The sequence below is a fragment of the Rhinolophus ferrumequinum genome, chromosome 7, assembly GCF_004115265.2.
Source record: "Rhinolophus ferrumequinum isolate MPI-CBG mRhiFer1 chromosome 7, mRhiFer1_v1.p, whole genome shotgun sequence".
Lineage (NCBI taxonomy): Eukaryota > Metazoa > Chordata > Mammalia > Chiroptera > Rhinolophidae > Rhinolophus > Rhinolophus ferrumequinum.
This window is the reverse complement of record NC_046290.1, coordinates 76,351,088-76,377,282: the sequence shown is the minus strand read 5'-3', so window position 1 is coordinate 76,377,282 and position 26,195 is coordinate 76,351,088. Positions and strand designations below refer to the sequence as shown.

Genomic DNA, 26,195 nt, shown 5'->3' with positions numbered 1-26,195 from the left:
AAAGGGTTATCGCAGTAGGATTTGCATCTGCTGTTTTATTGCTTCAGGCATTAATCTTTTTTTTTTTTTTTGCATTCATCTTTTTTAACCATCTATCAAATAGTTTAATGCATTCAGTTTTGAGTTATAAAATGGTGTCTGGGAGAGGTCTTAGAGATCAAGCTGCTGGGGTTATAGCCACCTTTAACGGATTTGGAAATGGCCACAAACTGAAGTTACTAGACTCAGGTCACAAGTGTGTTGCAGCAAAGCCAGGCGTAAGTAGAGAGCGAGTTGCCTGACTCCCGTGGGCTGCGCATTGTCAACGTTCCACGTGGTTTATATTTGACTGACTGAATCTTCCATTTTGTATTAAAAAACAAAATGATGGACAGGTGCTAAATAAGATCACTATAATTAAACACCAAAATGTTTGACCACGGAATGACTGTTTTGGTATAATTCAGTCTCCATTAGAGATGTTCTATAGACTCATCTTAAAATGTATTTGCCTGTGAATTTAGCTTATTGTATATTATGCATTTTATTAAGGTGGTCATTTTTTACTATAGGAGAACACTATATTAAAGAGTAAAGGAGCATGGTATATTTTTTATTTCTCTTGTATAGTCATCTTAGAAGATAGTTTATATATTTAAGAAGCATATTTGCCATTAGTTATCTCGTATCTGTTTTAGGGTCGGGAAGGAGCAAAGTGGTTTTACTGTTATGTTCTGTTTTCTTTCACTAGTCTCTCTTGCTTTGTTGGTCCTCTCTCTTGCTTTGAAACACACTTATTCGAGAGTGAAAAATAAGTGTGACTTTCTGAGCACCCATAGTTTCTTTTTTTCCATGAAGAAAAATCTTTTCCTTATTGACATAGAAACAAAGTAGTGTTTATGTCTTAAAATATGTCTTTTTTTCCCTTCTAGTTGGATGCCCTGTATACCTCAGATAAGATTTGCAATGGCAGACTCCTAAACAGAGGTAATAGGAAGTAGGAAAACCATTTTGAGCTATCAGGAATTCCTACTTCACATTCTGTGATAAATACATGTACAGCCAAAAGCGGTCCCACACATAGTGGGCACTGTGGGTGGTCACATTATGTGTCTGTTGTATCAAAAAGGTTCGCAGACATTATGGTTCATATTCTTCATATTCAAACTCCAAAAATCTACTTTGAACTCGACTATTTGTTTTAAACATAACTTACAATATTAGAAATAATACAAAGGAAATGAACCACAGCAGTTTCCTCTCTATTCTTTACAAATAGCATATCTCAAAGCTTTTTATTGGTATAGGGTTTTTTTCTTAGCTGCTTTTTTTGATGCACTGCCAGTTTGGTAATATAAATCGACTCGTTAAAATTAAAATACTGTTGATGGGTACAACTGATCTTAGTAGTAAAGCTAATGCTTTGAAGACACATAACACTACTTAATTTTATGTCATTTGCTAGTTTGAACTGTAGTGACTAAATTACATATAAATCATGTATAGTACAGGTAGTATATACCTCAGTTTCTTTGGTGTGAGTGATCAGAAGCATGTGTATAATAATAATCACTAGCTACGTTAACCCTTGGGCAAGTAGCTTAGCTTTTATAAAACTTAGTTTTCTCATATGTAAAAGGATGGGGGTAATGTATGTCAAACAGCACAGAATCAAGCATTCAGTAAGGGCTTAATCAAGCATGGTTACTTTTAACATACAAAGAGGAAAGTTGACTTGATCAAAGTCATGGTTCTCTACCTCTATGTTATTGAGCTTTCAAATGATTAAGGAAAACCCTCCCAAGTAATATTTTCTTTCATTTATTGTTTCCACTCACGCTTCTTTGTTCCTTGTCTTAGTTTTTCCTTACTTACATCAGCAGCTTAAGATATCATTGCTCATGAATAAAATTTTGTTCTTCCCAGTTGTAAATATGTCATGTGGCGAGTGGTTTTCTTCTGTTTTGGTACACATGTTCCTAAGCTTGGCGTATAATTTTAACTAACATTTAAAAAATATTAAATCCATCGTTTACTTCGTTGTGTTTCATTGAGATTTCCGGTTTTCTGTAACTCCTCCTCTCTAAGCCTCCTTCATAGGACCCCTCCCCCAGCACACATGTGCTGCTTCATTAGGAGTGGAACTATTTTTTGAGTGTTGACTTTAAGTCCTTGAGAATCACTGTTTTGGCCTCAGAGCTTAAGTACCATGTCACATGCGTTGTCGGTGCTCGGTATAGACTTGCATCTGAAGAAACCTGTCACTGGTGTTGTATGGTGGGTGACTTATACAGGTCTCCTCTGGCCAGTTCACTTTGTTCCCCACTACTAGGAATTTAGTGGAGGAAAGTAAAGCCAGTCAGGTTTTTGGTTTGTACTGATAGTAAATAATAGTACTTATTTCTTTCATTTCCTTTTTATCTTAAGAAAAATTATAATGAAGTAAAGAAGATTAAGCCAGATAGTCCTATTTCCTGTTAGAAGTTACCTTTATATCATTTGAAATATAGGACGGAGGAATGAATACTTACAAATATTCTCAGTGAGCTTTTTGGATTTGTCATCTGTCTTATGCCTACCTTTCATTGTATATGTATGTGTGTATAATACATAAATGTAATATATATGCAGTATATACTCCATTTTAGGACATTGACATTTTTCAATTTAATGACATGAACGAAGATATTGAAATGCCCACTAACCAGGAATAAGCTTTGAATCTGAAAGAATTAATACAGTGTCAAAAATGCTTAAATCATAACTACATCGAAGTGAGAGAATGTACCATCCATCTCAATGATACATCACTGTTGTCATTGATGAAAGAAGAAAAATCTCAATAATTGAAACTATGACAGGAATATCTCAAGAACAAAATATGGCTTTCCCCCTCATATTCTGCTTTTCCTGTTTGCTACTTTTAATGTCTTAATGATAGAACAATAGAATACTTACAATCCAAATATTAGGTAAAGGTTGGGTAGGATATTATTTGACATATTATTTTTGGTATTTATCAATTGCTTAAGCTTCTGAAAGCTATGACATGTAATACATAATAAACATGGATTTTGTGTTCAACACTATCCTTTGGCCATGCTTGGTTTCCGCCTTTGGTTTTAGAAAACAGCAGCAAAGATGTAAACAATAGATGAGCCAACAAGGGTGGAGGCAGCCTGTACCAGTCACCGGGGCCCGGTGGTCTGGTTGAGGGCTGGCCAGTAAGTTGTGGACAAATCAGTACCAATTCAATACCAATGCAAAGAATTTGGGCCAGCCGCCTTTGCAGCGTATGCCTGAAAAATGTTTTCAGCAGTGTCGAATTTGTTTCCACTGACCTATGAATAGGATTTTTGGAATTTCAGCTAACTCTTTATTCTTTGTAGCATTTGGGATTTGGAGAGTGAGGTATAATTAAAATCCGTGGGTACTTCTCTAATCTCTTTTTAGCCTATTAACAATGCTATTAATCCTTTACCAGCTCTGCTTAGCCAGAGTGTTCTTATGACTCAAGTGTTCTTATCACTTTTTTTTAATCTCTGCCTTCTAATGATAATAATAAATTATTACCATATTGTAATTATTACCTATTAAGGTAATATTTAGTGATGCTCACTCTATTCCAGTAATTGTTTCTAATTAACTAATTTAACCTTTACAGCAACACAATGAGGTTTATCACCCCTAGTTGACAAATGAGGAAAACTGAGGCACAGAATAACTTGCCTAAGATCATATACCTAGTAAGTGGTAGAACCAGGATATAAAACTGCAAGCTAAGGGGGCGGCCGGTTAGCTCAGTTGGTTAGAGCGCAGTGCTCTTAACAAGGTGGCCAGTTCAATCCCCACATGGGCCACTGTAAGCTGCGTCCTCCACAACTAGACTGAAACAACTACTTGACTTGGAGCTGATGGGTCCTGGAAAAACACACTTAGAATAAATAAAAGTTAAAGAAACAAACGAACAAACAAGAAAACTGCAAGCTAAGAATGCTGAAATAATGTAAACCCAGATGAACGCTGGGAAGGAATGAAGGAAAAAGCCTGGCTATTCCATAGTTCAGTGTAATTAATATTTTTTGATAGTTTGCTTTGTTTAAATAGAAAATTAGGATGAGTCAGTTTCATGTGACGGGCTGTATGCCTCTTTTCTCTCTCTGTATCTTTCTGTGTGTACTGAAGCCCTTTTAGTGCTATAAAACACTACAGGCTGTGTCTGACCATTGTAGAGAAGTTTGTTTGTAAGAAAATCATGAGCTGGTTCCTCAAGAGAGAAATTAAGTGAATGTGTCTGATGTTCACTTTAGTGTTTGTTTTTAACAAAGCCCTAAAGAGAGAACTAGTCTCATAGGAGGAAGTAGTTATAGAAGGTCTCGTGTCGGGTGTTTTTTTTTTTCCCAAATAGAAAAAAATTTTTTTTCCAAACAACCAGACACATAAAGCTTCTTAGTTTATTAAGCCTCTCATGAAAAATTTGCTCAAACACCACAGATAAAGTCACTGACAAATCTTTACTCCTTTTGCCAGGACCACATTGGCTTTGCAATCTCCTTAACTTTCTTCATTCTGTTCTTACGTTCCTTTCTCTGTTTTCTTGAGGTCTTTTTCTTTTCATACAGGCGATGTCTTGCAAGTCTGTGTTTGAGTTCATTTTTCTTTGCATAACCCAAGGAATCATAAATCTTGCCAAAGCCAGTTGTCTTGCCACCACCAACATGGGTTCTGAATCCAAATACAAAGATGATGTCTGCTGTGGGCTTGTACATTTTGGCTAATTTTCCCCGAATTTCTGTCTTAGGTACTATTGCCTTCCCAGAGTGAAGGACATGGATGACCATCTGTTTCCATTAAAGTTGTCTACTGGTCATGAATTCCATGGTTTGGATAATTACCTTGTCATTCATGATGGCAGCTGACCCTCAAGCAGTCAGGGAAGAAAAGGGCCAAATAGAAATCTTTTTCGTCCTTTTTGTTATAAAAAATAGCACGTGCTCACTGTAAAGACCTTTAAAAAGTAAAATTCTGCAATTCCAATACCCAGGATTAACTTTACACAATTTGAAATATATATTTCTGGACACCATTCTTCAATTATAAACACATGCAAGTATGTTTTGTTTTGATTTTTTTACATAACATTTTAAAAATTTTTTTTATTTTTATTTTTTTAAATTTATTGGGGTGACAATTGTTAGTAAAATTACATAGATTTCAGGTGTGCAATTCTGTATCACATCATCTATAAATTACATTGTGTGTTCACCACCCAGAATCAGTTCTCCTTCCATCACCATATATTTGATTCCCCAACATAACATTTTTAATCTCCTTTTTACACTCAACACTGTATCTTGAACGTCTTTCTCTGTCAGTATCCTCTTTAAAGGCTTCAGAATATGTCAGTGTATGGATACAACAAAATGTATTTAAATAGTCCATTGCTGCTCTTGAAAAAAACGTGTGAACACATGCTTTTATAATCTTATAGAGTTGAAATTCATTTTAGTATTTTTTTTAACATCGTTTTATTTTTTTGTCTATAAAATGTAGAATTTGAAATAGTTTATCTCTAAGGTATCTTCCAACTCCATATTGTATGATTTCTAATTCTGCTCAGTGAAGTTTTACAACTGCCAGCTGCTCCCGGAGTGTTGTCAGCCATATTCTGCACGCTGGCAATGTCTGTGTTTCTTCCTCTCCAGAATGAGAATCACACCTAGTAGGGCTGTTATGAAGGTTAAATTAAGTAATTGTAAGGCTCCTACCTCTCTTATTCTTCAGCTTTGCCAGTTTGGCTGGACTGTAAATGACACAAGGACGTAGAGCTCTTCTTAGGATTTCTTGAATCCCCTATGTTGCCTGATAAGTTGATCCATCCTCCCGCTGATACACGAGTTGAAATATGATGCAATATATGTACAATGCAGTAGAGTATATTGTTGGAGAGTTACCTGTGTCTGCTCACCTGGACAAGAAAGTATATAAATAAACAGCATTCAGAAACTGCCGATTTTAACTTCTTTTCTCCTCTAACTTTTCGAGTCTCCAGTTCCTCAACTGTGAATGGAGTGGGTGAGAATGTCTTTAATGTTCTTTCTTGTTCTGACTAGCTTATGATGTAATGACATATATACATATTTTTAAAATGAACATTGTGCTATTTTAAATTAAAACAATAATTAATGCTACAATAATATGAGAAGTTCTATAAAAAGTCTCTTCACCTTATGACTCTGGTCTTTGCCTGTCTTCTTTCATTGCTTTGGTTTTCTACAAAATTGTGATCAATGTGTGTGTTCAATTTTGAGTTCTTTTCTTTCTACTTTTCAGTGTTACTATGTAGTGTTCCAAGTGTATTCACATGGAAACTTTTGAATTCATCCTGTTGATAAGCTAAGGAACTAACAATTTTGTTTTTTATTGCTTGAAGCACTGAACTTGAACTGTTAGGGTAGTTTTTCTGTCTTTGAATTTGTGGATCTTGACTAACATCTTAAAAATAATGCGAGAATGGAATTGAAAATATCAGAACGGTTTCATGAAATGTTTAGCTGTTTATATTTATGTGTGGACATGTGTGTTTACTGGATCGTGTGTGTTTACTTACTCATGGACTGCTTAGGGAACTACCAAAATTAAGACCTTACGTGACACAACTGTATCCCCTCTGCCCGGGATGAATAAGAAATTAAATTTTATCATACTAATAATAACTTTAAAAATCCACTTGAATATAAATAAACCACATTCTACAACAAATAGAGCACAGAGGAAAAACCTGCACATATAAAGGGTGTACTGTTGTTAGTTCTTTGTTTAACATGCTTGCCTACAGTTTTTTCTTCTATTATATTAGCTAGCTTCTAGTTGAGGAAAGCTAAAACACAGACATTGTCTGCATGTTACAAGCCATTATTTTATAATCAGCTCTCCTAAATTCATTTTATGTTCTTCTTGTGTTTAAAGTGAAAAACTTTTGCCTTGTCTTGTTAGTCAAAACAGCACTGACTTCATCACTTTTCTTTCCTTCTCTTCCTTACGTCAATAACAGTCATCTCGTTTAGCTTTTCTCCCCTTGGTTGTTTTCTTAAAACACTCTTGCACACACACATATACACCCATAGCTGCTTCTAATTAATTCAGAGGCTTTCTTGTGAATAACTCAGCGTGACTCAGCAGCCTGTCTCTTTGGGGAACCCGTTTTACCAAGTAGCCAGTGTATTTTCAATACTTAACCCACATCATGGGCTAAACAAGATTCAGATTTCTTCTAGTTTACTCTTTTAGTCCAGCTCAGTTATAAGTATCCAGACATATGTTAGGATAGGATTAAAACATTATAGAATTCAGGTTTAGAATGGAGAGATTCCCAGGACTGGAAGAAATTTCTGTGATTCAGAAGTAAAAGAGATTATTTTTAATTAGAACAACTGATTTTAAAATTTATATAGAACCACAGAAGACCCTGAATAGCCAAAGGAAACTTGAGAAAGAGCAAAGTGGGAGGTATTACATTCCCTGATATTAGACTGTACCACAAAGCTACAGTAATCAAAACAATATTATACCGGCATAAAAGCAGATACACAGATCAATGGAAGAGAAGAGAACCCAGAAATAAATCCTTGTTTATATGGTCAATTAATCTATGACAAAGGAGGCAGGATATACAATGGGGTAGACAGTCTCTTCAATAAGTGATTTTGGCAAACCCGGACGATACATGCAAAACAATTAAACTAGACCACATATAAGAATAAACTCAAAATAGATTAAAGACTTAAATATAAGACCTGAAACCATAAAACTCCTAGAAGAAAACATAGGCAGTAAACTCTTTGACATTGCTCTCATCAGTATTGTTTTGGATATATCTCCCCGAGCAAGGGAAACAAAATAAAAAATAAACAAATGGGACTACATCAAAGTAAAAAGTTTGTTTGCAAAACAAAGGAAACCATCAACAAAATGAAAAGACAACCTTCTGAATGAGAGTAGATATTCGTAAATGATACATCTGATAAAAGGTTAATATCCAAAACATATAAGAAACTCCTATAACTTCACACCAAAAAGACTATCCAAGTAAAAAATGGACAGAGGACCTGAACAGACATTTCTCCAAAGAGGACATACAGATGGCCAATAGACATATGAAAAGTTGCTCAACATCACTAATCATCAGGGAAATGCAAATGAAAACCACAACGAGATATCACCTCACCCCAGTTAGAATGGCTAGCATCAATAAATCAACAAACAACAAGTCTTGACAAGGATGTGGAGAAAAGGGAACCCTTGTGCACTGTTGTGGGATTAGTGCAGCCACTATGCAAAACAGTATGGAGGTTCCTCAAAATATTAAAAATAGAGCTGCCATACAATCCAGCAATTCCTCTTCTGGGTATTTATCCAAAGAAAACAAAAATACTAATTCAAAAAGAAATTGTGTTTCCCCGAAAATAAGACCTAGCCGGACAATCAGGTCTACTGTGTCTTTTGGAGCAAAAATTAATATAAGACCCGGTCTTATAGTAAAATAAGTAAAATAAGACCGGGTCTTATATTACATTATATTATATAAGACCCGGCCTTATTTTACTATAAGACCTTATTTTACTATATGACCGGGTCTTATATTAATTTTTGCTTCAAAAGATGCATTAGAGCTGATTATCTGGCTAGGTCTTATTTTTTGGGAAAAATGGTATACGTACCCCTGTGTTCGTAGCAGCATTACTACTAGTAATAGCCAAGGTATGGAAGCAGTAGATGAATGGATAAAGAAGCTGTGATATATACCGAGGGTGCCAATAAAAGGAAAACCGTTAAAACTGTAATACTCAATATATACTGATAGCAAAAGATGAATACAAGTCACGTTTGAATTCTGCAATTACAAGAGTTGCTCAAAGTGGTTACCATCAGTGTCCAGACACTTCTGATTACAGTGAACTACTGCTTGAGTAACGACCAAAGTGTCCACTTGTATACATTTTTTTGGCACACACACACACACACACACACACACACACACACACAGAGGAATATTATTCAGCAATAAAAAAGAATGAAATCTTGCCATTTGTGACAATATGGATAGACCTAGAGGGCATTATTCTAAGTGCAATAGTCAGACAGAGAAAGATAAATACTGTATTATCTCACTTATATGTGGAATCTAAAAAAACTGAATGAATAAACAAAACTGAAACCCACAGACATAGAGAACAAGCCAAAAGGGAGGGAATGGAAATTTTTTGTTTAAATGAACTTTACATAAGTAACAATTTTTTTTTAAACTTCTTAGTTATCTAAGTGTGTTTTTCTAGGACCCATCAGCTCCAAGTCAACTAGTTGTTTCAATGTAATTGTGAAGGGCGCAGCCCACAGTGGCCCATGTGGGGATCGAACCGGCAACTTTGTTGTTAAGAGCACCACACTCTAACCAACTGAGTTAACCGGCCATCCAGAAATTTTTTAAAAAGATTATTTTAAATTTATTTCTATTTGCAGAATGAATTTTAAGCAGTTGGTACTGAGAAAATCATATAATTAACTGATGAGGCAAGGAAAAAATACAACCTGAGAATCGCATAATTGTAGAAGCAAATGGACACCATAATTGTTTTCCTCTGTTATGGATTTGAGCAGTGCCGAGTGTTTGAGAAGTTCCTTTATGGAAATTCCTACTCACCCATGAAATACCTCAGTTATTAAAAGTGCGTAAGAACTGAGTTACCGTGAAAGAATTCTTGATATTTCCCTGGTGGCAGGAACCCCGTGGGATGGGGGATTACTCAGGTTCCCAGCCATTGGTGTCCCCTGGGACTGGGTAGAGGCTGAGCAGGGTGGAGATCCAGGGGACAGCTGGTACTGGTTTCTCTGGTGACCAGAAGACTGGGGACAAGTGTGGTTATGATGGCTTGTCCTGATATGTCCACATACTTCCTGTCTTTATGTTGTACTCTTGTGTCTAGTGACAATGGTGAATACAGTCGCCTGAGTTTCTCAGTTGATGTTGGAGGCCAAGCTGTGAAAGAATAATGTTTAAAAAAAATATTTCATTGACATCTTACTATATGATATACTTGCTTTTGTATTGCCTTTCAGAATTAAAGCCATAGAAAGTCCCAACAAAGAAGATGACACCCAGTGGCTGACCTACTGGGTAGTGTATGGTGTGTTCAGCATTGCCGAATTCTTCTCTGACCTCTTCCTGTCATGGATCCCCTTCTACTACATGCTGAAGGTATGCTGGCTTTTCCTGAACTGCTCTGTGTCCTTCCATCTATGTATTTGATTTGCTCCCTACTACCCCTAAAATAAACTCCATCTCAGGCCCTATAAAGAATAGGAATAGGAATAAATGCTTGAATGCTGGACATCCATGGCTCTGCCTCAGATCATAGACACAGGAAGACAGGATTCAACATGTCTGACATTTTTTATATACTATCTTGGAAACAGCCAAAGTAATTGTGTGTTCAAGATGTGTTTGACAATGATGAAAGATGGAAATACTATGACCTAGCACAAACATTGCTGTTTGCCAAGCTCCTATCTTCATGCGGTGTTATCAGCATTTCATGCGGAAGCATTGCAAATTTTGGCAGGCCATCGATTATTCACAGTGGTGACTGGGATCATTATTTCTGGAAGAAAAAAAATACCTATTTCTTGTATAGGTTTGGTTATAACTAAAAATTATAAACAATTGAAGTGGCCATCAATAGATAAATGGTTAGACGAATTAATAGTACATCCATACAGTTAAATGGAATGAAAGGATCTATACAGGTACAGACACAGAAATTTTTGCATAATTCACTAATTATAAAAAATTATAGAACATTATATACCGTATGACACCATATGCAGTAAAAATAAAAACAAGAAGCTAAATAGTTTAAAAATTTAAATGAAAACATGCTCATTATAGTATATATATTTAATTATGAATGGCGTTACCACAGAATGCCATGTAAGACAGCTGAAGAATTTTCCTTTTGAAGCAAATGGAAAAAATTGGTCTGTGGGAAGATTTAAGATTTCAGAGCTTGCTGGGTATTTTTTTGATTTTTGTTATTTAAAGACATTTAGCATGTGTAAAAATATTTTTATCATCTATAATTTGGATGTTGTATGTTTTAAACTCCAAATAATTTTGAAGCCCTGAATAAGATCCATCTAATGGTAGTGACGTCACAGTACGCTCTCTGATGGAACGGAACTTGGCCTTTGCCTTGGGCCCACCTGCTTGTTGCAGTGAACAGTATCCCGTCAGCAGAACCACTCACACTGGTACCTGACTTCAAACTTCTGAAACATGAGCAAGGCTGACTTCCAGCCTGCTCCTGATCACCTCTGCTAATGGAGGCCATACGAGGTAGAGAGAGCATCCGAATAAGAGACAATCACTAAATCATTTATAGTTTGTTTTGAAATACATTACAGTAAGTGCTTTGCAGCAAATTTTCTTCTCAAATAGTAAAATAAATGTGCATCCATTAGTAGTCCTTAGCTGCCTGGCATCACGGTGAGGATGAGAATGAGAGTGGATTTCCTGCATATGTTTCCAAATAGATGATATACTTGAGATGGTTAAAAATGATTATGCTGTCAATCCAAATGGTTTCTTCCTGCATTAGTGGCATACTGAGTGGCTTCAGTGAACAGACCAAGAAAAAGTCTCTGAATTACAGAATCTGTAGGAGTTGTTTTAGGGGAAATATCCCATTGTAAGGACTAGCATAGATCGGACCTATACGATTGCTACACTCACATAGTGATTATGTGGGAGGGTGAAAAAATAAAAAGACGTGCAAGTAAGGACATGTTTTAATATTTTATCCTTTGCAGAATTACTATTGTTGGTAGTTTGGTTTGGTTTGGTTTTTCATTTTTCTAAAGCAGCCTGTAAGATTGGAGATAAATAAGAGACCTAGTGGTTAGGCATCAAAGGTTAGCTGAGAAGATCATACACAACATTCTGAGCTAGAAACACTGGATCATGAGTTGAGCAGAAGAGTTTAAAAATAAATGTCTAATCCTTTTTTCTCTGATTTTATGAAAATAGCATATGCTCATTCCTTTATTCACCAGAAATTTATTTAGAACCTCTGTGCCAGAATCTGTTCTAGGTCTGGGGGATACTTTGGTGAATAAAACAAAGTCCCTGCTGTCATATTGTTCACATTCATGTGCGGGGAGAGGGGCATGTTTTAGATAAGGAAGAAAAAAACACTTGTAATCCTACCTCTGTTAACGCCTTAGGGTGGTCTTCCTATTTATTTTAATGTCCAAATATATTGGTCTATGTACACAAATACACACAGAACCGGGTATATATTATTGTCTTAATCATATACGTATGGTTGAGATTATATACTGCATACAATTCTGTATTTCATGTGTTTCATTTAACACAACACTATGACTATTTTCTCATGGTATTCATTATTCTTTGACATAGCTGTCTATCTATTATAGATAATAATTTGCCCGTTCCCCAACTGATGGACATTTAGGAGATTGTTTTGATGTTATAACTAATGCTGCAATGAATATCTTTACCCTCACGTAAATCATTTTCTAGATTTATTTTTAAAACAAGGTTGAATAAACTCTGGCAAGTTTAAGACGTGATCCAGACTGTCGCCTGTACTATTTCACCCATTGACAGAGAGCACAACATTTCTCTTCGTAACTTTGTAGGAGGCATAAAAGATAGAGAAATCTCCCCTTTCACATGTTCTGTTTTAAACTTGTATTTGTGCATTCTGAGCAGTCGGTTTTAACTTTAGCCCATGACTATTCTTGTGGCTACATTGGAAAGGCCTCCTAAGTCTTATGTTTCTGATCAAGTGATTGCAGCCTAGCAGTAAGTCAGTGCTGAAACATATTTTGTCTGACATTAACTTTCAGTTCTGACCAAGTTAGCCCCAAACTGCATGGTAAGCATACCCCTACTTTGGAAATAACTCTCCTAAGGGAAAATTGAATGGTGACAGCATTAGAATCACAGACAGAATTATCTGTTCTATTGTAATTTGTAATTTAAGGACTTAGTGTGTCAGTGTAGTAGTGCCAAGCGTTCAGTTAAAATAGCACAGGCTCTTTGTCTGAACTGCAGGTGAGAGTGGGCTTTTGTTTGCTCTTGGGAGTATCGTCAGCTGGCACTTGGAGGGCAGCTTGATTAAAAGGATGGCCAGATCTGGGTAGCTCAGGGTATTCCTGGGCTAGAATAGTTACAGAGATTTTAAAAAAGAGAGTTGTAAAAGCTGGCAGCTGACTATCACTTTGAGAGTTCAACAGTAATTAACTTTATTTTTAATACAAGAAACTTATTTCATTTGAGAACTGGAAAATGCTAAGATGTAGGTAGAGAGCAGTAATTATTTTACTGTCTCCAGACAACAGCCCGAGGGTACCGGAAAGAACTGAATTAACAGTCTGGAGTAGAGCCTACAGAGTAATCACATTGGAGAGGTGCAAAAATATGGACGCAGGGCTCTGGTCCTATTGGGTAGTCTTGCCTTAATTTGTCCAGAAAAGATGAATGGAACAGCTTGTCTGCATTGCCGAAGGGAGATACCTACAATAGGTAGATAATATTACAGAGATTTTCAACCACAGTAAGAACTGTAGTTCTTGGTGATATTACTAATATCTTGTATACTTTCTTCAAGTACATTAATTTGTGACTTTGCTAAAATCCTGCAGAAGAGAAAATTGACTTTAAAAAAGGCTGATTTACCTAGTCATAAAACAAATACCAACTCTTGTGATTCTTAAACCAGTGAGTTATTTCCACTTCCCCTTGATGCCTATAGTTGTAATATGGGCTTTTGTCTCTACATCAATAATCCATTCCTGAAAATAAGATAGTCTACATACGAATACCAGCCAAGAGACTATTTACTACAATTTTACATGGTAAAAATTCAAATGCATTACATATCAATTTAAAACTCCATACTGATTACCTAAATACAGCAAACAACAACAACAACCACCCAAAACAAAAACAAACAAGCAAACAAATAAACACAGCACAATGCCCCTATATAAGTAACAAATATCATAGTAGGATGTTAGATGCTAAAAACAACACTTCCTGCTCACCAAATACAGATGTTCCATGACTTATGATGGGCTTACATCCCAATAAACCTACTTGAAATTATCCTTAAGTCACAAATGCATTTAATACACCTAACCTACTGAACATCATAGCTTAGCTTCTCAGGTTTCTACTGAAAGATATTGCTTTCACAACATCGTAAAGTCGAAAAATCCTAAGCTGAATCATCGCAAATCAGAGACCATCTAGTGAATACAGTTAGTAAGAAACTATTGCTCTGTAGGAAGTGGTATGTGGCACACATACACTTTGGACACTCTGCATACTCTTCACAAGGTCCACATGGGATTCTGATGTTTGTCGAGAAAGTAACTTTTCCTTTTCCTATACATTTTGTTTAAATTGTTGTATTGAGTGTTGGGTATGTATGTATTATCCATATAAGCAACCAATGGGGAACATTGTATGAATGTTTGCATATTAAAAACCGAAAGGTCTTCCACAAGGAAATGTTAACTAGAAAGATGGTCTGCAGGGTTTGCCTGTAATTTACCTGGTTTAAAGCAGAGGAAACGAAAGCTAAAGCCCGTGAAAATGTAGTCACTTAATGCCCATTTGGGGGTTAAGGCAGATGTGTGATTCGGAAAACCAAAGTTCACTCTGGCAACATCTTCTAATTCACTAAGATAGCTGGCTAAGCCCAGGAGATTCTAGAGTAGAATTGCCGGGAAAACTATCATAAACATGGAACTACGCACACCTACTGAGGGATATTTCAAGGAATTGGCTTTGAGTGTGGATCTGTAACAGAAGGTCTTACTGTGCCATTGTGTGTCTGTGAAGGTTCGTTGGAGTTTTGGGGTGCTTGCATATGCATGTGTAGTGAGATTAGGAGCGGCCTAGTCTGAATCTTTGCTCTTCCCCCTCCCAGTGCCATGGTTTCCTCTCATTTGCTTTCCTAACTCTGCACTTTGTTTTTCTAGTGCTGTGCTCAGTAAATGAGTTTTGGAGTCTGTCACACATCAGGGTTAGGACAGGGAAAGGGAGGGCTGGCTTAAAATCGTAATTTGAAGATTATGGCAGTGAATTGTGTTTTGATTGAGTACTCTGACATAGAAAGCAGGTTGTGCAGTCCCTCTAGTCCAGAAATTCTCAACCTTTGGGGAATATATGGAGGACGTTTTGTTTGTAACTGTTATAGTCACTGATTCTACTCATAAAGTATTTTGTGGTGTTTTCTGGTATAGTTTGGCTTGAACATTTACATATTAAAATACATACTGTTTTATTATATTGTGTTTTTCCTTTATATTGCAGTTAGAGTACAGTGGTCCCCTCTTATCCGCGGTTTCACTTTCCACAGTTTCAGTTACCAGCAGTCAACCATGGTCTAAAAATATTAAATGGAAAATCCCAGAAATAAACAATTCATAACTCTTAAATTGCACGCTGTTCTGAGTCGTGTGATGCTCTCGCACCGTTCTGCTCTATCCCACCGTCGATGTGAATCATCCCTTCGTCCAGCCAGTTCTCACTGTACATGCTGCCCACCTGGCCAGTCACTTAGTAGGTCTCTCAATTATCACTGTCAAGGTATCATGGTGCTTGTGTTCAACTGACCCTTATTTTACTAAATAATGGCCCCAAAGCCATTCACATAACTTATTAAAGTATGTTGTAATTGTTCTATTTTATTATTAGTTATTGTTGTGAATCTCTTACTGTACCCAACTTAAAAAATTAAACTTTATCATACTTATGTATGTATAGGAAAACACAGTATCTATGGTTTCAGGTATCCACTGGGGTTTTGGAATGTATCCCCTTCGGAGGGAGGACTAATGTACTATCTTGATTTTTTTTTTGGTAATTATGTAAGTTTACCATTACTTTGAATTTCATTTTAGGTAGTAAAAGGAGAATTATAAAATAATTGTTTAAAAAGGGCATGTGTTGGTTCTGGGATTTGATTTTACCCCACTTACAGCTAACAAGTTAGCCTGTTACCGTTTCATGAATGTTGGCAGAAGACAGTATTCTTATCTTAGGACAGAGACAAAGCCCCTACTAGGCCAAGTGCTCTAAACGTTTCTTATTTTCTTATAAAATCTGTACGAGGTAATTTTTTTAAAATTTCAATTAATAACTATTTTAGAGAGTTAAAAACAGACTGAAGCAATTAAGTAATATGCACAAGGTTTGCTCAGCTAAGTGGAGAGCCATGACTGGAACTAGTTTATCTGAGCCCTTTCTCTTATCCGCTATATAATGTAGTTTATAATTCTCTTAGAATCCCTGATTGTTGTGTAGAGAGATCTGTATATATCTTGAGATCGAGATTTTAAATTTTGTGTTCTTTTTTTGTATTCTTATTAATTTCTAGTTTGACAGATCAATTTCTGATGAAAGTGTTAAAGTCGACGATTGTGGATTTTTGTCCATTTATGTATATAGTTCTGACTTTAATTTACATATTCCAGAGCTATATTTGGAAGCTATATATATATATATATATACATATATATAATTATGAGCATAAAAATGATATAATTATAGATATATACAAAGCTATATATTATATATAATATATATACTATATACTAATATATGTAATATATATATTATATATTATATACACATACATAGATATATATAGCTTTGAGATATATTCATTATATGTATATAATTATATGTATATTATATATATATCTCAAAGCTATATATATCTGTGTGTGTGTGTGTGTATATATATATATATCTCAAAGATATGTAGATTCAGGTGAATGAATCTTCTTGGTAAACTGTTTTCCTTCTTTATCACTCTGCTTATTTTGCCTTAAGTAATGTTTATGTACTATTAATATTACTATATGAATTTTTTGGGGAGTTGGTATTTGTCTAATACAAATAAGGGAACGAAAATCCCTTTAAGTGTTCTTAATTGGTTTTGTCTTTAGTGTGTTTCTTGTAAGAAGCATATAGCTGTAATTTGATTTTCTTAATCCTGCCTGATGGCCTGTCTTTTTGAAAGCTTGCCCGTTGCTCTTGTGTCTGGAACAAATTCTAATTCATGAGTGTTCCTTTTCCAGAGTTTTATAGTTCAGATAATCTAGGGAGAGTAATCTGTCAAGAACCTGCATTATATTTTTTATTTTGCGTGTAATAGAACTTCAATATGTACTACAAATTTCTTATAGCGCCAACATGGTACTGATGGAGTGGGCTTTGGGGCACAAATATGTGCATTTTTGGTTCAAAGGACTATCTTAGAAAAATGATGTAGCTTCTTGGTTATTTGAATACGTCCTTTGGTTTGGAGTAATAAGGACTAAGGCTATAGAGTTAAATTTGTGGCATAAGAAGTTGAGGGGTTGTTACTTTAAGGAGAAGTTGTAAAAAATACAGATTTGGAATCTCAAGAAAGGACTTCTGTTTTATGTAGGTCACGTAGGCTGGGTGTTAGAATCTGAAACCAGAAGAACCGAGTATGTTAGTGATTAAACTTTCTATCACTCTGAATATTCCCGTTTTTGGCTCAGTATCTTATAGAAGAATAAAGTGCTTTGACAATTTAAAGTGCTGACTTGTTATGTATCATTGAAGAAACAGTAAAATTATTTGCGGTGTAAGTATAATGTGACAATTCTTGTTTTTTAAGTTTTTAGGGTAGAATTCTTGTCAATTTTTAAAATCTCAATAGCAAAGTAGAGCCATAAGGCAAGAGTTAGAAATAATATCTACATTCAAGGAGACAGAAGAGGAACTGCTGACTGTACAAATTCCTTGAAGGCTAAGATCTACTAAAATCCGAGATTCCTCTTTGGGAAGATTTTAAGAATGGCTGAGGTATTTTTTCTATAATAAATGGATTAATAAATGTGACAAACCTACCTAGGTAAGCCTACTAAGAAGAAGCTTCATAGATATTAGGCTTATGTATACAGGGCTTTCAACATGCAGACAAGTACTGTGTTTTTAAAAGTGATTTTTAAGAGTTATAACTAATATAAGTCTCTTACAGCTATAAACTAAACAGCGGTCCACGTTAGAAAGGAAGTTCAGGCGCTGGACGTGGTGTGTTTTACCTTGCTTTTCAGTCTCAGCTTTTCCTTACTAGCCCATTATTTGTCACATTTTTTCCACCTAAGAGAAGCCCACCTGTAGCGTGTAGCAAACCCTGGAAATGCTGTTGGGCAAGATGGCCGGGGCAGTGCCATCCCGAGTAGCGGTGGGTGTCGCTGCCCCCGTGTGAACGCTCTGGCTCTCCTTCCGCGCAGTGTGGCTTCCTGCTGTGGTGCATGGCCCCCAGCCCCTCCAACGGCGCCGAGCTGCTCTACAGGCGCATCATCCAGCCTGTCTTCCTGAAGCACCAGTCGCAGGTGGACAGTGTGGTGAATGACTTGAAGGACAAAGCCAAAGAGACTGCAGATGCCATCGCTAAAGAAGGTAAGGCCCGGGGACAGCTTGGTTCAGCGGTGTGAGGAGATGGGATACATGGTGCAAACAGTGAGCTGCCCGGCCTTCGTGTCCGTTAGCTTTCCTCACACATCTGATTACGCGGGCATTTCTTTACCAAGACTTTGCTTGATGCCCTTTACGTTTCTCAAGATTCATCCTCCATGCCACATGTAATGCACCTTTCCGTCAGCATCTCAGGAAAAATGACCTCCTTCTAGACAGAAAGCACAGCACATGCAAAAGCCTGGAGGTGGGAGCAGTATGATTAGAAGAGAATGATCTAGAGGGAGAAGAGGAAGAGACAAGGTCAGAGAGGTTGGGAGTGGAAGCTGGAAGGAGACAGGTCCTGTCATGCCTTATAGGGGACTGTGAAGGCTTCGCTCACCTGTGTGTGACACGGGTGCTGTGTGACGCGGGTTGCTGTGACAAGGGTTCTGTGTGACACGGATGCTGTGTGACACGGGTGCTGTGTGACATGGGGTGCTGTGTGACACCGGGTGTTGTGACATGGGTGCTGTGACAACGGGTGCTGTATGACACGGGGTGCTGTGTGACACGGGTGCTGTGTGACATAGGTGCTGTGTGACATGGGGTGCTGTGTGAGACGGGTGCTGTGTGACATAGGTGCTGTGTGACACAGGTACTGTGTGACACGGGTGCTGTGTGACACGGGTGCTGTGTGACACTGGGTGCTGTGAGATATAGGTGCGGTGTGACACGGGTGCTGTGTGAGACGGGTCCTGTGTGACATAGGTGCTGTGTGACATGGGTCCTGTGTGACATAGGTGCTGTGTGACACGGGTGCTGTGTGAGACGGGTGCTGTGTGACATGGGTCCTGTGTGACATAGGTGCTGTGTGACACAGGTGCTGTGTGACATGGGGTGCTGTGTGACACCAGTGCTGTGTGACACGGGTGCTGTATGACACCGATGCTGTGTGACACGGGGTGCTGTGTGACATAGGTTCTGTGTGACATGGGTGCTGTGTGACACCAGGTGCTGTGACACGGGGTGTTGTGTGACACCAGGTGCTGTGACACGGGGTGCTGTGTGACACGGGTCCTGTGTGACATAAGTGCTGTGTGACACGGGTGCTGTGTGACATGGGTCCTGTGTGACATAGGTGCTGTGTGACACGGGTGCTGTGTGAGACGGGTGCTGTGTGACACGGGTCCTGTGTGACATAGGTGCTGTGTGACACGGGGTGCTGTGTGACATGGGGTGCTGTGTGACACGGGTGCTGTGTGACTTGGGGTGCTGTGTGACTTGGGGTGCTGTGTGACACGGGGTGCTGTGTGACACGGGTGCTGTGTGACATAAGTGCTGTGTGACTTGGGGTGCTGTGTGACACAGGTGCTGTGTGACACGGGTCCTGTGTGACATAGGTGCTGTGTGACACCAGGTGCTGTGACATGGGGTGCTGTGTGACATGGGTGCTGTGTGACTTGGGGTGCTGTGTGACACGGGGTGCTGTGTGACACGGGTGCTGTGTGACATAGGTGCTGTGTGACTTGGGGTGCTGTGTGACACAGGTGCTGTGTGACACGGGTCCTGTGTGACATAGGTGCTGTGTGACATGGGTCCTGTGTGACATAGGTGCTGTGTGACACCAGGTGCTGTGACATGGGGTGCTGTGTGACACAAGTGCTGTGTGACTTGGGGTGCTGTGTGACACGGGGTGCTGTGTGACATAGGTGCTGTGTGACACAGGTGCTGTGTGACATGGGGTGCTGTGTGAGACGGGTCCTGTGTGACATAGGTGCTGTGTGACACGGGGTGCTGTGTGACACGGGTCCTGTGTGACATAGGTGCTGTGTGACACAGGTGCTGTGTGACATGGGGTGCTGTGTGAGACGGGTCCTGTGTGACATAGGTGCTGTGTGACATAGGTGCTGTGTGACTTGGGGTGCTGTGTGACACAGGTGCTGTGTGACATGGGGTGCTGTGTGACACAGGTGCTGTGTGACACGGGTGCTGTGTGACACGGGTGCTGTGTGACATAGGTGCTGTGTGACATAGGTGCTGTGTGACATGGGGTGCTGTGTGACACGGGTGCTGTGTGACACGGGTGCTGTGTGACATAGGTGCTGTGTGACACAGGGTGCTGTGTGACACGGGTGCTGTGTGACACGGGTGCTGTGTGACATAGGTGCTGTATGACTTGGGGTGCTGTGTGACACAGGTGCTACTGGAGGACTCTCAGCAGAGGAGCAACGTGATCCATCCTGTGTTTTAACAGGAGCACTTGACCACTGTATTAAGAATGGACTGAAGGGAGACAGGGAGGTATCAGACCAGTTAAAAGGTCACTGAAATGGTCTGGCGGGAGAGGATGATGGCGGCTTGGTCTGTAATGGCAGCAGAGGCGATAAGAAGTCATTGGATTCTTGATAGATTTTGAGGGTAGAACCAACAGGATTTGCTTATGGATCCTATATCCTTGGAGTATGAGAGAGGAGTCAAAGATGAGGCCAAGCTTTTTAGCCTGAACAGACTGAAGTATAAAATTGCCATTAAACTGGGAAAGACTGGGTATAACAGGTTAGGAGGGAAATATAAGGAATTCAGTTCTGGGCATAACTTTGAGGTGTCTATTAGGAACCTATGTGGAGTAGTCTGCAGCCAGGGATATAGATAGCAAGAGTTCAGGAGACAGGTCTGGGCTGGGATGCTAATTTGGGGGTCACCAGCATATACACAGTGTAGTTAGCATGAGGCTGAATGAGATCACGAAGGGAGTGGATGTGATTAAAAAAGAGGAGGTCCAAGGACTGAGCCCTGGGGCCCCAATGTTTAGAGATTGGGGAGATGAGAAGCAACCAGCAAAACAGACTGATAAGGAGCGGCCAGTTGAGGTAGCAAGGAAACCACGAGACTATGTTATCGTCGGGCCAAGTGAAGAAAGTGTTCTCAAGAGGGAGGGAGTGATCCATTGTGTCACTTGCTGCAGATCAGGCAAGTAAGGCTGAAAACTACCATTGGATTTAGCAATGAGGAAGGCACTGGTGATCTTGACAAAACAGATTTTGTGGAGTGGGGAGGCTAAAATCCTGATTGGAATAGATTTGAGAGAAATGGGAGGAGAGGCATGAGAGGATATAGACAACTGTTTTGAGAAATTTCCTGCAAATGAGCAGAAGAATGGGGCTATAACTGGAAGAAGGAATTAGGGTCCTGAGGATTTTTTTTTTCTTTTCCTTAAGGTGGGAGTAACAAAGTGTGTTTGAAAATGAATGGGAATGATCCAGGAAAGAGCAAGAAAATGATGCAAGTGAAAGGGTGAAATGCTGGAGCTCTGTCTTTGACTAGACCAGAGGAGACAGGATGTAGTGTACAAATAGAGGGATTGGGCATAGGAGCAGGAACAGTTTGTAATAACGGAGGGACGTCAGGGCTTATGGGTAAAGATGCTGGTAGATAAGGATGCGTGACAGTAGGAGCTTATAGAAGTAATTTTCTGATTGCTTCAAATTTCTCAGGAAAGTAGGAAGAAAAGGTCAAGTGAGAGGATAGGAAAGGAAGTGACAGAGGAGAAGGTATCACATAGTTGTCTAGGACTGGGGTCAGCAAACTTTTCCTGTCAAGGGCCAGCTACTTTAGTTTCTGCAGCCCATCAGCTTTCTGTTGCAGCTCCTCGGCTCTCCCATTGTCGTGCAAAAGCAGGAATAGACAACCCCTGAGTGTGGCTGTAATCTGCTGGCCCCTGTAAGACGGTGGGCGAGTGAATGGACCGGGACCATGTCACGTGATTGCCAGGCAGTCGTAAAGGCTCACTTGAGATTTGTGTCCATGAATTCAAAGTGAAACTGGTTCATCTGTTTGTGTTTTTCTCCAGCTGCCTTCAGCTACATGGGTGCAGGGGCAGAACAGGTGGAGAGTTGTATCAAGGTTAATTTTGTTAAGTAAGAACTCTGAAGTGAGAGTGGGACTAAGGAGTGGTTAATGTTTGACGATGGAATCTAAGCTGGGTGAGGAGTAAAGTGAGGAACAGTGGGAAAGGTGGTAAGCCCGATGGATGATCAAGCCAGGTGGTGGGGATGACAGAAGGAGCAAGCTACCAAGTAGGTGGTGATGGTGGAGGGTGGGGAGCTGGACACTGAGATGAGAGACGGACGGCAGTGATTGGTAGCGACAGGGTCATGAGTGAGCGCCTGTGGTGGGAGTAAGAGGGATGGAATAGAAAGGTTATTTAGTGGACGAGCGGAAATAAGAGGTCAGGATGTTGGAAGGATCATGTACATCTATGTGGATGTTGAAATCACCAATAAATAAAACAGGAGTGGTATTAGAGAGTGACGCTAACTTTGGAGCTAAAATCTTACATAAGGAAGCAGAGCCCCAGGGTCAGAGATGACTGGGAAAAGGAATGCCAGTGGAAGGTATCATCTGATGACATGACAATGAAGAACAAAGGTGATTCTTACCAGACCTCCAGGCCCAGTGGCACAACCGCCACTACATGAGAAGGCAGTGTCCTCAGGAGACAGGCATATTTCTGTAGGTGCATGAAGGTAAACACCCAGAGAAATGGATTAGCAGAGAGGAGATTTTGCTCATGATGGGTCTTAAGTTCCAGAGGGTTTTCAGAAATTGGAGAAACGTAGGCAAAGGGCCTAGAATTAGGGAATTTTGGTGGTGTTGCTAGAGCTTCACGGTAATTAGAAAGTGGGAGGTAAGAGGTGACCTGACCATTGGCGAGGGAAGATCCCCACCAAGCCAGTTCTCCAGCAGCAGAGATGTCCCAGCAATGACGTGTTCTGCCCATTTCTCCCTCACAGACCTCGCTCCTCTGAACTCCTATTTCTGTACCGAGAGCTCCAGTCTACTTCAATATATTTTTCTACAATTTAAGAACTGTCTTTTCTGTTCTTCGTTGCCCTTAGCTTAACCAGCAACCTCTGCTAATGTCATTTCTGTCTAGTTCGTCCACATTTCTTAGCCTCTTGATTCTCTTAGATGTTAATACTCTAAAATCCATTTTAATTCAATTTTACCACGTGATACATTCCTAAACAGGGGTGTGAGAATGAAAATAAGGAGGAACTTACATACTGACACATTTTAGGCTTTTCTCAACGCTTCTGGATTCTCCAGGAAGTAAATTTTTACAAAGGGCTAGTTAAGAGAAAGGCTGCGATTTTTCCTCTGTTCAGCAATTTTAACAGAATAAAGGGAGAGCAGCTGTGAGGTGGCCGGTGAACAAGGCGGGTCTCCATGGCTCTCACCACTGGACTCAGGCAAGCTCCATCAAAAACAGCTGCAGTTGTGGGATCTCACAGGAGGCCCTGGTACCTTCCAGAAAACCCCTTCCCGCCCTCCGTCTCACATACCACACTTGTTCTTACAGCACTTTCCAAGCCACCTGGTAATTGGGAAGGCGGAGGCTTAGCATCCCACAGATGTGAGAATACTTCCTTGATGAATGTAGTGTCTTCCCATCAACTCAAAGCCTTGCAGCACACCCTTCCCTTCCTAGCAGGAAATGGTGGCGCAATAAGAGAATATAAATATACCATCATTTCTGGGTTCAGGGAATGAGGCCTTTTTCTGACTTCTGTCACCAGGGAATAGAAGGATGACCTGGTTGTCATCAGATGGAGACATGGTGAATTTGCACAAGTGAGCAGCCAGACACACAGGAGAATTTTTTGATTGCACAGAGGGACACCACACACCTAAAGAAACTCTGCTGCTCATGATGCTTAAAGGACAGAGGGCTTAGGTGACACTGTCACCACCAGGGGACGACGGGCTACAAGACCTTGAAGAACTCTGCTCAAGTGCTCAGAGTTTGTGTCCTGAAGTAGTTTCTTGTCCATTTCCTGGAAACGTTTTAGCCCTGATCACAAACCTCAGTGTGTTCCCATCTGCACATGAGTCATCCAGTTGTTATCTGGTGGCTCCATTAAGCACAGAGCCTGTATAGCGAATCGTTTTGAAATATAATTTCCTTTCCTCCCAACAGCCAAGAAAGCTGCCGTGAATTTACTGGGTGAAGAAAAGAAGAGCACCTAAACCCCTGATGGATGAAACCTTCTTGCCCGCTCTGTACCTTCCTAGTGAGCTTGATGTTGTATTAGGGACTGTGGTATAATCATTTTAATATTGTTGCCTTGGAAACATTTTTGATATATTAAAAAAAGGAATGTGTTGTAAGGTTTTGTTTTTGTTTTTGCCCACTTGTACTGCCTATATACATAGGGAGCATTTAAATGTAAATGTAATGCAATGGGCAGTGTCCAAATTTTTGGAAAATATATTTTGCCTCTGGGTAGGAAAAGACACGTTAAAGTAAATATAAACTTAAAGTATACATCTCACAGGCTTTGTACTCCAGTGGGCGCTCTCTGCATGCATTTGCTCTGTACTTATAATTCAGGATACTCTTTAAGGTTCTACTTCACGTGTTGTACGGTTTTGTATTAAGTGTTTTCCATGTATTTGCGCATACATGTAGGTAGGGGAATGTTGCTATCACGTGCTCACGGAGCGCACTTGCCAAACGCTGAAGGTTCCATTGTGCTGCTGTTCCATTGATCTGCTAGACAATACTGCAGGAGATTCATACATACAAGTAATATTTCAAATGAACAGTGAAGTGATAAATGAGGTCGCACGGAGGAGGTTGGCCTGGTTGTTTTTCTAACATTATGGCAGCTGAATACTGGAAGTCACTTTGGTGATAAATGGGGAGATGTACACACACACAGCAGTAATCTACAGCTCCCAGGTCCCTGCACAACTAGTGATCCTGTCTTGTGGCCTTTTAAATACCTGCTTACAAGCTTTAGCTTTGTCCGTTTTTGAGATGCTAAAATGGAAACCACCTCCGGTTTCACCTCCAATGCTAACATGTTGGTTTAGTCTTGTGTCTTTCCCAGTCTTTTTACAACCCATTTAAGGATCCTCCAGAGACTTGCCCACCTCTGATTACATGTATGTTCTTCTTTATATCATTAGCTAGCAACTACATGCTAATGATGACACCAGGCTCTAAGAGCAATTGCGGGAGATGGAAAGGAAGTATGCTTTAACCTCTACTCTAGTTGGCAGTGGCTAAGTCAAAATACCTTCACCTTCTTTCTCGGGCCTTTAAGGTCAAACACAAGAGGCCTCCCTCTTTGCATGTCAGAATCATTTGTAGTCCATGTAAATGCCTTTATCTTTACGCTTTGTTTTGACAAATTGCACATAACTACATAGTTTAAGGCTTTGTTTTGATAAATTGCACATAACTACATAGTTTAAGTATAGAACAAAAAGTTAAAATCAATGTCTCCAGCTTGATCAGCCAAGTGACATATAGTGACCATGACAACTTGTCTGGACTAGAAAAATGGAGTTTTACACCAGCCATACTGCTGGGATCCTTCGAATTAGACTAAACTGAGTAAAACAAGAGTATAACAAAACTACCAAGATTAAATATCCAGACTGTAAAATATTTTTTTTAAGGTAAATAAAGATGATTAGTTTTCCTTTCGATAACAGATTAAAATCATAATGATGTCTCATGATGTAAAAAATATTAGATATCAAAAATAACGGACAATATCACCCACATATTATAATGTGGATCAGGGCATTTTTTTTTTTTTCTGAGAAAAATAGTGGTGATCATATGGCATCTTATTAAACTTACCTTAAAGGAAAAAAAAAAAAACTTTTA

At 39.2% G+C, this 26,195-nt stretch overlaps 1 protein-coding gene across 1 annotated transcript in view; it reads left to right on the top strand.

Annotated features, from left to right (window-relative positions):
- The window catches only part of REEP5 (receptor accessory protein 5), a 35,135-nt gene extending 8,940 nt beyond the window's left edge, over nt 1–26,195 (top strand). The window contains exons 3-5 of the mRNA XM_033110442.1: nt 10,096–10,234; nt 18,346–18,514; nt 24,492–26,195. Of these exons, the coding sequence (XP_032966333.1) occupies nt 10,096–10,234; nt 18,346–18,514; nt 24,492–24,541 (358 nt within the window). The 3' untranslated portion in view covers nt 24,542–26,195. The remainder of the gene's footprint in view (nt 1–10,095; nt 10,235–18,345; nt 18,515–24,491) is intronic.